Consider the following 12926-nt stretch of genomic DNA (forward strand, 5'->3'; position numbering starts at 1 on the left):
CACCCCCACCTTCCCCGGCCACATCCTTGTAACCAATATGTCATTAAACAATTTGCTGAGCATCTGCTATGTGTCAGGCACTGTTTTAGGCCCAGGGCAGTTCCTGACTACTCAGATATTGGCTCGGTTGAATGGAAAAACCCAATAATGTCTGCATTTTACTGCTGACCACCTGTGCTCTGAGCTGCCTGCTCCAGCCAGAAGTCCTTCTCTCAGGAGGGGCACAGCTGGCATCTGCTCGCTCTCAGTCAGACTTGCTGGAGTCAGTGTTCTCTAGCAAAGGCCAAGCCTTAGAACAGGGTGACTGCCCATTGTTGCTGCACCTGTGCATGTGTGACTGGAGCCAGCCTTGGGGCTGCCAGGTGAGTGCCACTGGAGTAGAGGCGGGGGCAGGGCGGGAGGGGAGAGGGGCCACTTGCAGTGGAAAGCATCCTCCATCCCCAGCCTGACTTTGATTAGCCTTGTGCAAACACTGCTGCTCTCAGCCAGCCCTTTCTCTGCAGGTTTAATTTCTGGGATTCTGTGCAAATGATAACTCTCTCTCCTGTCTATCTGTGGTGAGCATGTGTTCCTGGAAACCAGGCCATAAAGAAGAGAGTCGTTAAGTGGTCTGAATTTTCTCATTAATGCAGTGCTGTAAGAAGGCTTGATCCCTGACCAAACCATTCAGCATCAAAGATTTGACCAGCCATATGTCACAAATGTGAAGGTACAACTAGGATTGCTAGCAGCAAAAATTAGGCTCCAGGTCCTACAAGAGCTCCATCTGCCTGGATTTGAATCCTGTCTTGATGACTCACTAGCTGTGTGACCTTAGGGAAATTATTTGATTCACCTGTGCCTCAGTTTCTTTATCTGTCAAGTAAGGATGACAAAAGTACATACTTTACATGCAAAAAAAAAAAATGAAATTGGACTCTTACCGTACACCCTTTACAAAAGTTAATTCAAAATGGAGCAAAAACTCTTAGAAAAGTTTTCCCCTAGAGTTTACAACCATAGGAGAAAAGCTTCATGACACTGAGTTTGGCAATGAGTTTTTGAATATGATATCAAAAGAACAGGCAAAAAAGAAAAAAATAGATAAGTAGGACTTCATAAAAATTTAAAACTTTTTTTTTTTTTTAAGACAGAGTCTCACTCTGGCACCCAGGCTGGAGTGCAGTGGCACGATCTTGGCTCACTGCAACCTCCGCCTCCCGGGTTCAAGCAATTCTCCTGCCTCAGTCTCCCTACTTTTGTGCATCAAAGGACACTATCAACAAAGAGAAAAGGCAGGCAACCCATGGAGTGGGAGAAAATATTTGTAAATTTGTATCTGGTAAGAGATTAATATCCAGAATATCTCTCTTTGAGAGAGAGACAGAGACATGGTCTCAGTTTGGAGACCAGTGGAGAGCAGTGGTGTGATCATGTCTCACTGTAGCCTCGATCTTTTGGGCTCAAGTGATCCTCCCGCCTCAGCCTCCCAGAGTGTTGGGATTACAGGCACGAACCAAGTATTCAGAATATCTAAGAACTCCTACAATTCAATGAAAAAAAAAAACCAAACAACCCACTTAAGAAAATAGGCAAAGGACTTGAATAGATATTTCTTCAGAAAAGATATACAAATGGCCAATACGAACATAAAAAGATGCTCAATGTCATTTATCACTAGGTAAATGCAAATCAAAACCACAATGAGATTCCACTTCACACTCACTAGAATGGCTATTATAAAATAAAGAAAATTTTTTTTCAGGTCAGACAGGTGATGTGTTGACATTGTAACAAGGTTCAGAGGGTGGCACATTCACATATGCATGTGAACACCCAATCATCATGCTTATGAATTACAAAACGATCTGGTTATTATCAAATAAAATGTTTAAGGCCGGGCGCAGTGGCTTATGCCTGTAATCCCAGCACTTTGGGAGGCTGAGGCGGGCAGATCACCTGAGGTCAGGAGTTTGAGGCCAGCCAGACCAACATGAAGAAACCCTGTCTCTACTAAAAATACAAAATTAGCTGGTATGGTGGTGCATGCCTGTAATCCCAGCTACTAGGGAGGCTGAGGCAGGAGAATCGCTTGAACCTGGGAGGCGGAGGTTGCGGTGAGCCGAGATCGTGCCATTGCACTCCAGCCTGGGCAATAAGAGCGAAATTCCGTCACCAAAAAAAAAAAAAAAAAAAAAAAATTGAAAGAAAACAGAAAGTAACAAGTATTGATGAGGATATGGAGAATCTGGAACTCTTGTGCACTGCTGGTGGGAATGTAGAATGGTGTAACTAACTGCTATAGGAAATCCTATGGTAGTTCCTCAAAGAATTAAAAATAGAATTACCGTATAATCCAAACAATTCCACTTCTGGGTATATACATAAAATAACTGAAAACGAGGACATGAGCAGATATTTGTACATCCATGTTTGTAGAGCATTGTTCACAACAGCCAAAATGTGGAAGCAACTTAAGTATCTGTTGATGGAAGAATGGAAAATCAGATGTGGTGTATACATACAAAGGAATATTACTCAGCTTTACAAAAGAAGGAAATTTGGATATATGCTACAACATGAATTCATTCTTCTAATGAGTGAAGACATTATGCTAAGTGAAACAAGCTAGCCACAGAGGATACAACTGTATGCTTTCACTTATATGAAGTTCTTAGAATAGTCAAATTCACAGAGACAACAGAAATATGGTTGCAGGAGCTGGTGGCAGAGGGAAATAGGGATTTACTATTTGATGGATATGGAGTTCAGTTTAGCCAAGTGGCAAAACTCCTGGAAATGGATGATGGTAATGATTGTACAACAATGTGAACATACTTACTGCCACCAAACTGTACACCTAAACATGGTTAAAATGGTAAATTTCATGTTATATATATTTCGCTACAATAAAAAAGGCATCTACCTTATTAACCTGTTGTGAGGATTAAGTGAGTTAATAAGTGTAAAGCACTTAGAATGGTACTGATATAATACTAAGTTCTACATAAGTGTTAGCCCTTTCTTTTTTTTTTTTTTTGAGACAGAGTTTCACTCTTTTTGCCCAGGCTGGAGTGCAATGGCGTGATCTTGGCTCACTGCAAACTCTGCCTCCCGGGTTCAAGCGATTCTCTTGCCTTAGCCTCCCGAGTAGCAGGGATTATAGGTGTGCACCACCACGCCTGGCTAATTTTTTTCGTGTTTTTAGTAGAGACGGGGTTTCTCCATGTTGGTCAGGCTGGTCTTGAACTTCTGACCTCAAGTGATCTGCCCGCCTTGGCCTCCCAAGGTGTTGGGATTACAGGCGTGAGCCACCATGCCTGGCCCCCGCCATTGTTATAAATATTCTGTTAGTTATACAAGGGAACAAATGAATGAAGTACATAAAACCTAGAGAAACAGGAGTGTACTGGATCATATATATAGCTTATTATAGAAATGCTACTTATCATCCAAATTAATTTTAATAAAAATCTGATTTGCTCTCCTAGAATTACAAAGGGTTAGCTTAATGGATGTGTTGAAAGACTCAGGTCCACTTTTTAAACATACTGTTAAAGCTGGGGAGATGCTTCTTTTTCTCTGGGGCATGTGGAGTTTCCAAAATCAAGCCGTCTAGGGGTTAAACATGGGGCTTTGGAGTCCGTTGTTGGGCTCCAATTCTAGCTTCACCACTTAGGTGTGTAATTTTGAGCAAACTAGTTAATGGCAAGCCCCAGGTTTCCTTCCTATAAAACGGAGGTAATGCTAGCACCTAGCTCTTAGGCTTGTGCAGATTGAATGAGGTTATACAGGTAAAGTGCCTGCCACACACTAAGCACTCAATAAGTTCAGCTGTTATTGACATTACCTTTGACCTCATAGTTGGAGTTGACCATGTTTCTCTCTGATCTTTCCTACTTCTAGGTTTGTTAAAGACTCCAAGTACAACGACTCAGGACCTGCTCCAATGGAGCACACTCAGAAAAAGGAGTGCAGGCAAATTGCTCTTTCTCCCCTTTGCTGCCTTGGTGCCTACTTAACACTGTTGACAGCCACCAGAGCACTTCCTACATTTTACCGACACCGTCAAACAAGTAGCAGGTTATTGATCGGGACTTGCAAGGAAACTTCACCTTCCTAATCTCTGGCTAAAAGGGTAACAGATAATTTATAATTCTCTCTCCTTTTCTATATTTTTCTAATTTATTTAAAACGCCGATATTATTGTTAGAATGGGAAAAATAATTCAAAAGGCATATTTCTTACAGTATTTTCTACTTGATAAAATGGCTATCTGGGCTGGGTATGGTGACTCAGGCCTATGATCCCAGCACTTTGGGAGGCCCAGGCGGGAGGATCACCTGAGGTCAGGAGTTCGAGACCAGCCTGGGCAACAAGCTAAAACCCTGTCTCTACTAAAAATACAAAAATTAGCCAGGCATGGTGGCATACACCTGTAATCCCTGCAACTCAGGAGGTTGAGGCATAAGAATCGCTTGAACCTGGGAGGGGGAGGTTGCAGTGAGCCAAGGTCACACCTCTGTACTCCAGCCTGGGTGACAGAGCGAGACTCTGTCTAAAAAAACAAAACAAAAAAATGTAACCTAAAGGTTCCTTCGTGGGGGGACATTGGCTGAAAATAGCAATGAAAGAGTTAAATGCCTTGAGTATTAACATGCGGGGAGAAATTAGGCAGTACAGAATGAGTGGTGACTATTCAGTGGAACAAGGCTGACAATACTTTTAAACTTAACCAAATTTATAATGAAGATGGTAGTAGCAATATAGTTGGCCCTCGCATCTGTGGGTTCTGCATTTGTAGGTTCAACCAACCATGGATCAAAAATATGTGGAAAAAAACAATTAATAATAGCAATATAGACCAGACGCAGCAACTCACATCTGTAATCCAATACTTTGGGAGGCTGAGGTGGGAGCACTGCTTGAGCCCAGGATTATGAGACCAGTCTGGGCAACATAGTGAGACCCCATCTCTACAAAAAATTTTTTAAAAATTAGTTGAGTGTGGTGGCACATGTCTATAGTCCTAGCTGCTTGGGAGGCTGAGGCAGGAGGATTGGTTGAGCCTAGGAGTTTAAGGTTATAGTAAACTACAATCATGCCACTGAACTCTAGCCTGGGCAACAGAGCAAAACTCTGTCTCTGTCTCTTATACACATCTAGATGTGTATAAGAGACAGGTATATGGGAGGGTATGTGTAGGTTATATGCAAATACCATGCCATTTTATATAAGGGACTTAAGCATCCTCGGATTTTGGTATCTTCAGGGATTCCTGGAAGTAATTGTGGTCCTTGATTTTGAAATCAAGGGGTATCCTGGAACCCTGCAGATACCAAGGGACAATTGTACAATGTTGGTTGAAATCTGCTATAGTTATCTAAATCCTGTTTGTCTCTCAATGGAACAGAGAAGTGGCATGTCCTGTGAACTGAATTTTAAAACACATTATTTTAGACACATTATTTAATCAATGTCTCATTGTTGGTATTTATCCTACCCCAAATTATGATTACTTAGGTTTTATAGCTATTTGATGTCTCAATAATGGGAAGCTGAATAAATTAAAGGCCTCAAGAAGAATGGTTTCAACTTTAGAAATGCTAAACAAGATTTCCTTCTGTTAAAAAACAACGAAAAACCAACCAAGCAACATATCTGTGTGTATCCAGAAGTCTAAGAATGCTGACCTCTGATTTCTTGACTTAACATTTATCTTTACCCATTAGGAGTTGGGCCATCAAGAAAGTTCAAGGGTGGATGTATGCTGAGCTATAAACTCCAGACGGGTTGCCACATGTGTGCTGTCAGATCCAGAGAGCTGGAGGTGCTGTGAGATGCTTTAAACCTTGACTTTCACCTTTCTGCAACAGGCTTCATTCTTACAGGTCTGGGTGGGGCCTGAGTCATGTAGGTTTCTTGATACACAGTCCAGCCAAGAACAGATCCTTCCGTAAGCAGCACTATTACTCTACCCCATTTTCCATCCTTACTTTGGCTCTTTGACTTTGAGTGTAGTGTTTTAAACTCTTGAACTATTGTATTTGGACAAAGAAATACTCACCCTAATGGACAGATGGTGTGGTTATTGGTGGACTCAATTTGCAGCACTTTTTGCCATTCCATTTTCCTCCCCGAAACCTCTCATCTTGATCTCTAGGGTCAACTGTCTACCTCTTTCAAAGCTATAGATTTTTATTTTATTTGTAAAATCCCATAGTTTAAAAAATATATTTGGTAGAAAGAAATGTATACATTAATATGTGGTTTATAATCCCACCACCCATGGTTTATGCCACAGTTGAAATTTGGGTGGATATCCTTTGGTGGATATATAATCAATTTTTTTTTTTTGAGACAGAGTTTCACTCTTGTTGCCCAAACTGGAGTGCAATGGTGCCATCTCGGCTCACTGCAACTTCTGCCTCCCGGGTTCAAGCAATTCTCCTGCCTCAGTCTCCCGAGTAGCTGGGATTACAGGTGTGCGCCACCATGCCCAGCTAAGTTTTTGTATTTTTAGTAGAAAATGGGTTTCCCCATGTTACCCAGGCTGGTCTCAAACTCCTGACCTCAGATGATCCACCCACCTTGGCCTCCCAAACTGCTGGGATTACAGGTGTGAGCCACCACACCTGGTCAATAATCACTTTTTAAAAATCAGAATTATACCAGAGAGGTGATGTTTTCTATGTGGCCTAATCTCACATTCTGGTGCAGTGATTTACTTGGCTGTATAACTTTGAGTGAGTCACTCAAACTCTCTGTGCTTCTATTTCCTCACCTTTAAAGTGGATAATAATAGTACTTACTCCCAGGATTATTAGAAAGCATAAATGAGTTATACTTGGAAAGCACTTAGAATAGTGGCAAAAATACCATAACTACTCAAAAAAGGTTAATGAACATTGGTATTTTTATTATATGAATACATTTTTGTAATCTGCTTTTAAAAAATAAATTCCGGGTCAGGCATGGTGACTCACATCTGTAATCCCAGCACTTTGGGAGGCCGAGGTCGGTGGATTGCTTGAACCTAGGAGTTCGAGACCACTTGGGCAACAGAGCTAAACCCCATCTCTACAAAAATACAAAAAGTTGGCCTGGCATGGTGACGTGAGGCAGCAGTCCCAGCTACCTGGGAGGCTGAGATGGGAGGATCACTTGAACCCGGGAGTTTGAGGCTGCAGTGTGCTGTGATGGTGCCACTGGCCACTGCATTCCAGCCTGGGTAACAGAGGAGACCCTGTCTCAAAACAAAACAAAAGAAAAACTTTGTGCAGATTTTCTCATGTTATTCATGACTAACACATGACTTCATTACTTGACCCAGGTCATTACATGATTTACCAGAGTTCATTTAATCAGTGTTCCATTGCTGGGCATATACTGTTTTCAGTGTTTTGCATGGTAAAGAACCCTGTAGTCCATGTTTTTCTGCATAAATCTTTGAACCTATATCTGATTATGTCCTAGGGCCAGCTCCTAAAAGTAGAATGTTGAATCAAAAGGCATCAGCCCCTTTTAGGCTTTGCCAAATTGTCCTCCAGAAATGTCATGTGAATTTGTACTTCTAACATGTGAGACTGCTGTTTCCCTATAGCTGTCCTGGCACTGGGTATTATGATTTTAAAAGTTTCTTGCCAGGCTGTTGTTTTCATAGTCAGATGGTACTCTCTATTTTCCAAAGCTTCTGAGGCGTTTCTTTTCTTTTTTTAGAATAATTTTTATTATTTTTATTTTGATAGAAACAGGGTCTCACTATGTTGCCCAGGCTGGTCTTGAACTCCTGGGCTCAAGCAGTTCTCCTGCCTCTGCTTCCCAAAGTGCTGGATTACAGGTATGAGCCACTGCACCCGGTGTGTTCTTTTTCTTTAATTCTAAGTCCCTTTTGAGTTGCTTCCCCTCCTCTTTTAATCTACTATGTCCTTTAATCTTAAACTCCAGCGCTGTACTCTCCCATACGTTTTCTTTTCTCTAATTTCTTCACACCATTTCCCTCTGTTCATGTGGAGTTAGACTATATATTCTGTTTTGTACAGATATGAGCTATAAATTTAGAAGATGGATATCACAGGAAGATAGTAACTTCTTTGTTTCATTGACACCAAATATAACCAAAAATGAAACTGACCCAAACTGACTCATCTACTTTATAAACTAATAAGATATCTGTTACCTGAAGTATTTAGCCTTATAGACAAGCATCTGAAAACGATGGAAGGTATTCTTACTCTGGGCAGTAAGTTAGCCTATATATCACTCAGTGTCCAACCAAGAAAATAGAAACTAAGTAAACACAGAAGGAATTTAATTTAGGGAATTGGTTGTACAGTTGATTGGAGAGCTCAGAAGCCAAACAGATGGGGGCGGGGGGGCAACACTGAGATCAGTAACATCAGGAAGTCAGCACCACACTTAAGCTAGAAGGACAGAGGGAGGAGCTGGTGGGGTCATCTGGAGGAGTCGGGGGTCACAGTGGGCCTGTCTGTTGAGAGCTGTATCACAGAGGTAATGCAGATGCTTCTTTTCACCTGAGGCAGAGGGGGAAGGGAGAAATAATGTGGTCTTGCTCTTCTTATCCCTCTCCAATCTCTTTTCAGTGTCTCCCATTGGCAAATTCAACCAGAAGCCAGTGAACACAGATGTTTGCGGAATTGTATATAGCCTGTGGTCAACCTGCCTGCGATGCAGAGCAGAGCAGGGGAAGGTAACAGAGGGAATCTGAGACAAACAGGTCACGACCAGGCTCAATGACCACTGGAGTCCCTTCAAGTCCACAAACAACAGGGCAGAGTGCAAAGTATGCAGGCCCTAGTGAGGTAGGCAGTCCTGGATTTGAATTCTGGCTTTGTCATTTAGTAGCTCTCTGGCCTTGGGCAAATCACTTATCTACCCTGAGCTTTGGTTTCCTCATCTATAAAAGGAGGCAAGAAAAACTATATTGAACAGGGTCATTGTAAGGATTAAATAAAATAATATTTAGCTATAACGCAACAGTAAGCATTCAATAATTGGTTTTCTTTTATTCAAGAATTTATTATTTTTAAGGCAAAGATCATTGGGCCAAGGTCATCAAGCTTGTCTATTTTGAAAGATGAAAAGAGGGCAGAGAAGTTTTTTCTTTTGGAAGCTCTGCCTGGCATGGGGGTAGTGATAAATTGTCCAACAATGATTCTAGGAGATGATCTAAGAAACATTGAAAATATCATGCATGACCAAGTCATTTATTCCACAAACATTTGTGGGTACTCTTTCTGGAAATGATTTAGACATGGTCCCCAGATGGGAAGAGATGTTAATGCATCAGGAATGACAGACAGTCAAAGAGATAAATCTCAGTGCATGATGGTATGGGAATATTTGCAGAGGAGGGAGGCATGGTCTGTCTCTGCCTAGGCAAGTGGGAGAAGGCTTCAGTGAGGAGATGGTATTTAAGTTGTGTTTTGAAGGATGGGTGGGAGCTTGCCAGCTGTAGAAGTGTGTGCAAAAATGGAGAGTCATGACAGGGCACAGGTGTTGAAGAATGATGAGCTAATCACATGGGTGGGGCCTTATGGCATCCACGATTGAAGTGGTACAGGAACAGGTGGGAAATGTGGCTAGACATTGAGCAGAAAAGCCAGTGTGTGAAAGGCCTGATAGAAGAAGCTGATGACTATTTTGTGGGAATGAAAAGTCAGTAGACACTTTTAAATTAGGGAGTCACCCACCATTTCTAACCTAGAATTTTACAAAGCGACACATCTTCCCAGACTATCTTATGGCCTCAGCCAAAGGGCTGATGCATGCAATTATATAAAGCAGGGGCGAGGTGCACATCTCACAAGACATTAGGAAGTATGAATCAGAAAAATGAGCACAGGCGTTTTCCCTTAATATTATATTCAGGATGGAAAAAGTCATTAACTTATCCTGCAGACGCTGAAGGGCTCAAGGTAAATATTTAAAATGTTCTCCCTCTCATTTCCACAGAGCCAAGAACATCAGAGGTGGGATGATGATGCTTGTGGCTACGAGACAGGATTTCAAGGATCCTGCTGAAACGTCTGCTGGCCTGAATCTGTCGGAATGCTGAAAAGGACTTTGTGTTACTCTAACTGAAAGGAAAACACAAAATGATGATAATGTAGCCCTTTATGCTTTTCAGAACCCTTTCACATACATTATCTCATTTAAACTTCGTGACAATGGTGTGCAGCAGGTAGGGCTAGGAGTACAGTCAATCTCATTTTAGAGATGAAGAAACAGAGGTCTGAGAGTTCCATACCTTCCCCGGGTCCAAGAAGTTATTACCAAAGCTGCACCTGGGTTTCTAGACATGTTGCCAGCACCTTCCCCAAACCCGAGGGAGTGCTCTGCCTACCTGTTGCCTTCCATATGCCAGGATGGCTTCTTGGAGGTCTTGAAGTGTGTGCAGTTCAAGATCCAGCTTCCTCCAGGGACCTTTGGGGCGGTAGAGGCCTTTTCTCCTCTCTTTGGGTGTCCATGCCGAAATGGCTAAACCTTCTGAGTAGAGGATCAGGGCACCCTTTCTAGTGCTGAAAGTTTTAGGGAGAAAGAGGCTCCAGGAGTGCTGGTTGGCATTGTTCTTGTCTTGAGGTTTGCTGACAGGAACGTAGTCTTCTGGGGACCTCCAGTTCAAGTAATCCTGCAATGAAAAGCAGCCACTTTGACGGAGCCACTGTGGAAGACTTTTCTATAGCAAATACTGCTTGTGCAAAGCCTCCGGCATTTTTGTGTTACTGATTTTCTCTGAATTGTTCACACAGTGTTATGGAACACAATTGCTCTTCTTAGCAACTGCCTTTTCTCTCCACATTTCAAAATTAGTGGAACCCAGGGCATGGTTCTATTTCACCCCATACAACTTTCAGGAGAGTCATGTATGGCCGGAGGATTAACTTAGCTTGCGTGTAGGTTACAGGCCAGTTAAAGTTTCCTGGTATGCAAGTAAGCGGTCAGAATTATTAAGGGCAGCAGATAACTTTGAAATTAGACCTGGACTAGCTGGCAGTTGAAATAGGAGCGTTCCAAGCAACTACCACTTCAGCTGTACGTGGGGAGAATTTCTATACATTCCAGATGCTACGCAACATTACCTAATTTGGCTATTTAGGGGCCTATAAAGCGGTTACATATTTTGTAGGTAAGTAAATGCCATTGGCCATACAGGTCCTTTGAAACTTTATACGCCTTTTAACACAGCAAAGGTCAAATATCATGACAAAGTACCAAGACAATGGAAATCTCTGTATGACCCCCAAATTTGCAAAGTATCCCCAATAGATTTCTTATTCCTGGCAGGATTCAGTGAAATAAAATTCTAGTATAACAAGGGAATTTTGCCACCTCTTTAAAATCTTCTAAAATGAGTGGTTTTTTTTTTTTTTTGCCTATATTAAATATGAGTCCTGTGGGTTGAATTCCAGAAAGTTCAAGGAAGCCATTGAAATGGCATGAACACACACAGCACTTCAACCGCAGAGCATGGCTTCCAAAAACCAAACAACCATCAGCTTGCCTAGAACCCAGGTGGAAATTCTGGTCTTGCACCAAACCATCCAAATTCCAGACAATCTGGAATCTCCTTTGGTCCAAGCAAAGACAGCTATAAGGGGAAAGATGAGGGCCCCAGTGGCAATCTCGGCGTGTCAGGAAAACGGCGTTATTTTCTTGAGTTTCATAAAGGAGGAAGGACCATCTTCCAGTGACCCCGCCACCTCACTAACAACGCAAACCAAGACACACATGGTTTACCTCCCAAGTGGAAACATAGAGCATTCCTCTCCCACCTCCAAAATGTGCCTTTCTTCAGCTGTGAGACTCACCTCTGGTTCAAAGTAGACTTCTAACTTCTGTTTGTCCTGGCCCAGCTTCCCGTGGCCCCGACTCAGGAGGGAGAGCGTGAACATGTTTGCCTCTGACCACCCCTTCTCAAGGGCAGTCCATCTTGGTTCTGAAGGCTGAAATCTGGTCACACCTCAAGATTTCCAGAGCTCACAGCAAGCCCAAGAAGACCACAAACACAGGGCCTTTTATTAAATACATTTTTCCCTCTCGCAGCAGCTTCTTAATAACAACCAGTCACACAGTTTAGACAGTGTGTGTCTTTGTGGAGAGAAAAAATAAACCGCACAGCCAGCCTCCTCAAGCCCTGGATTGTCTACTCTCTGGGCGACCCGTCTCTCCCCTTCTCCTGAGCTCTTGTTGTCCCTTGGTCCCGGTGGCTCTGTTACCAGCCGTGTGCATCTACAGAGCTCGGCCACAGCACCATCCTTCTTGTCTGAGCGGAGGTTGTTTCCTGGTTGCTATGGCAGCACCGGGAAATGAAGTCCCTTAAACTAACCCAGGCAAGGCAGAGAGGTGCCGGGTGCAGTGTGCAGTCCCCGGGGATGGGGGTGGGGATCAAATGGACACTGAAGGGACCAGGCTCAGGTTGCAAGTCTCATTTGCACGGGGTGGGGGCCTTGTTGGCGTACTTTTTCTGTTATTGTTGTCATCTTGTTTTTAGAAAGCGTCTTTCCCTCTCTCCTGATATGTGAGCCTGTCACTGTCAACTAACCATTAACAGAGCCAGGGTGTCATCTAGGTCACCTAAAACCACCTGTGACTTTTTCCTTGGCTGAGCTCCATCATCCCCTTGACTGGACACGAGACCTCATTATGGTAGTTGCTGCTTTGCCTGAGCGGGAGACACTGGGATTCTCTAGCTTCCTTTGCATACTTGGTTTTCAACTGGGCAACCTATCCCCAGATGGGAGTGCTCTGGAAATGTGGGTGGGGGACATTTTGGTTGTTGCAATGATTGGGGGTCCTGCTGGCATTGAGCCAGCAGAGGCCCCAGATGCTAAATGTTCTACATTGTGTGAAATTCCCACATAGTGATGAACTGTCCCACTAGAATGCCAGGAGCACCCGCTTTGAGAAGCACTGTATAGCCTGGG

At 43.0% G+C, this 12926-nt stretch overlaps 1 protein-coding gene across 1 annotated transcript in view; it reads right to left on the reverse strand.

Moving 5' to 3' along the window:
- The window catches only part of KIAA2012 (KIAA2012 ortholog), a 141877-nt gene extending 129608 nt beyond the window's left edge, over nt 1-12269 (reverse strand). Inside the window, exons 1-2 of the mRNA XM_011974481.1 lie at nt 11811-12269; nt 10346-10630 (exon numbers count right to left, since the gene is read on the reverse strand). Coding sequence (XP_011829871.1) covers nt 10346-10630; nt 11811-11894 — 369 coding nt within the window. The 5' untranslated portion in view covers nt 11895-12269. The remainder of the gene's footprint in view (nt 1-10345; nt 10631-11810) is intronic.
- Nucleotides 12270-12926: the final 657 nt, after the last annotated feature.

The sequence above is a fragment of the Mandrillus leucophaeus genome, unplaced genomic scaffold, assembly GCF_000951045.1.
Source record: "Mandrillus leucophaeus isolate KB7577 unplaced genomic scaffold, Mleu.le_1.0 Scaffold146, whole genome shotgun sequence".
Taxonomy (NCBI): domain Eukaryota; kingdom Metazoa; phylum Chordata; class Mammalia; order Primates; family Cercopithecidae; genus Mandrillus; species Mandrillus leucophaeus.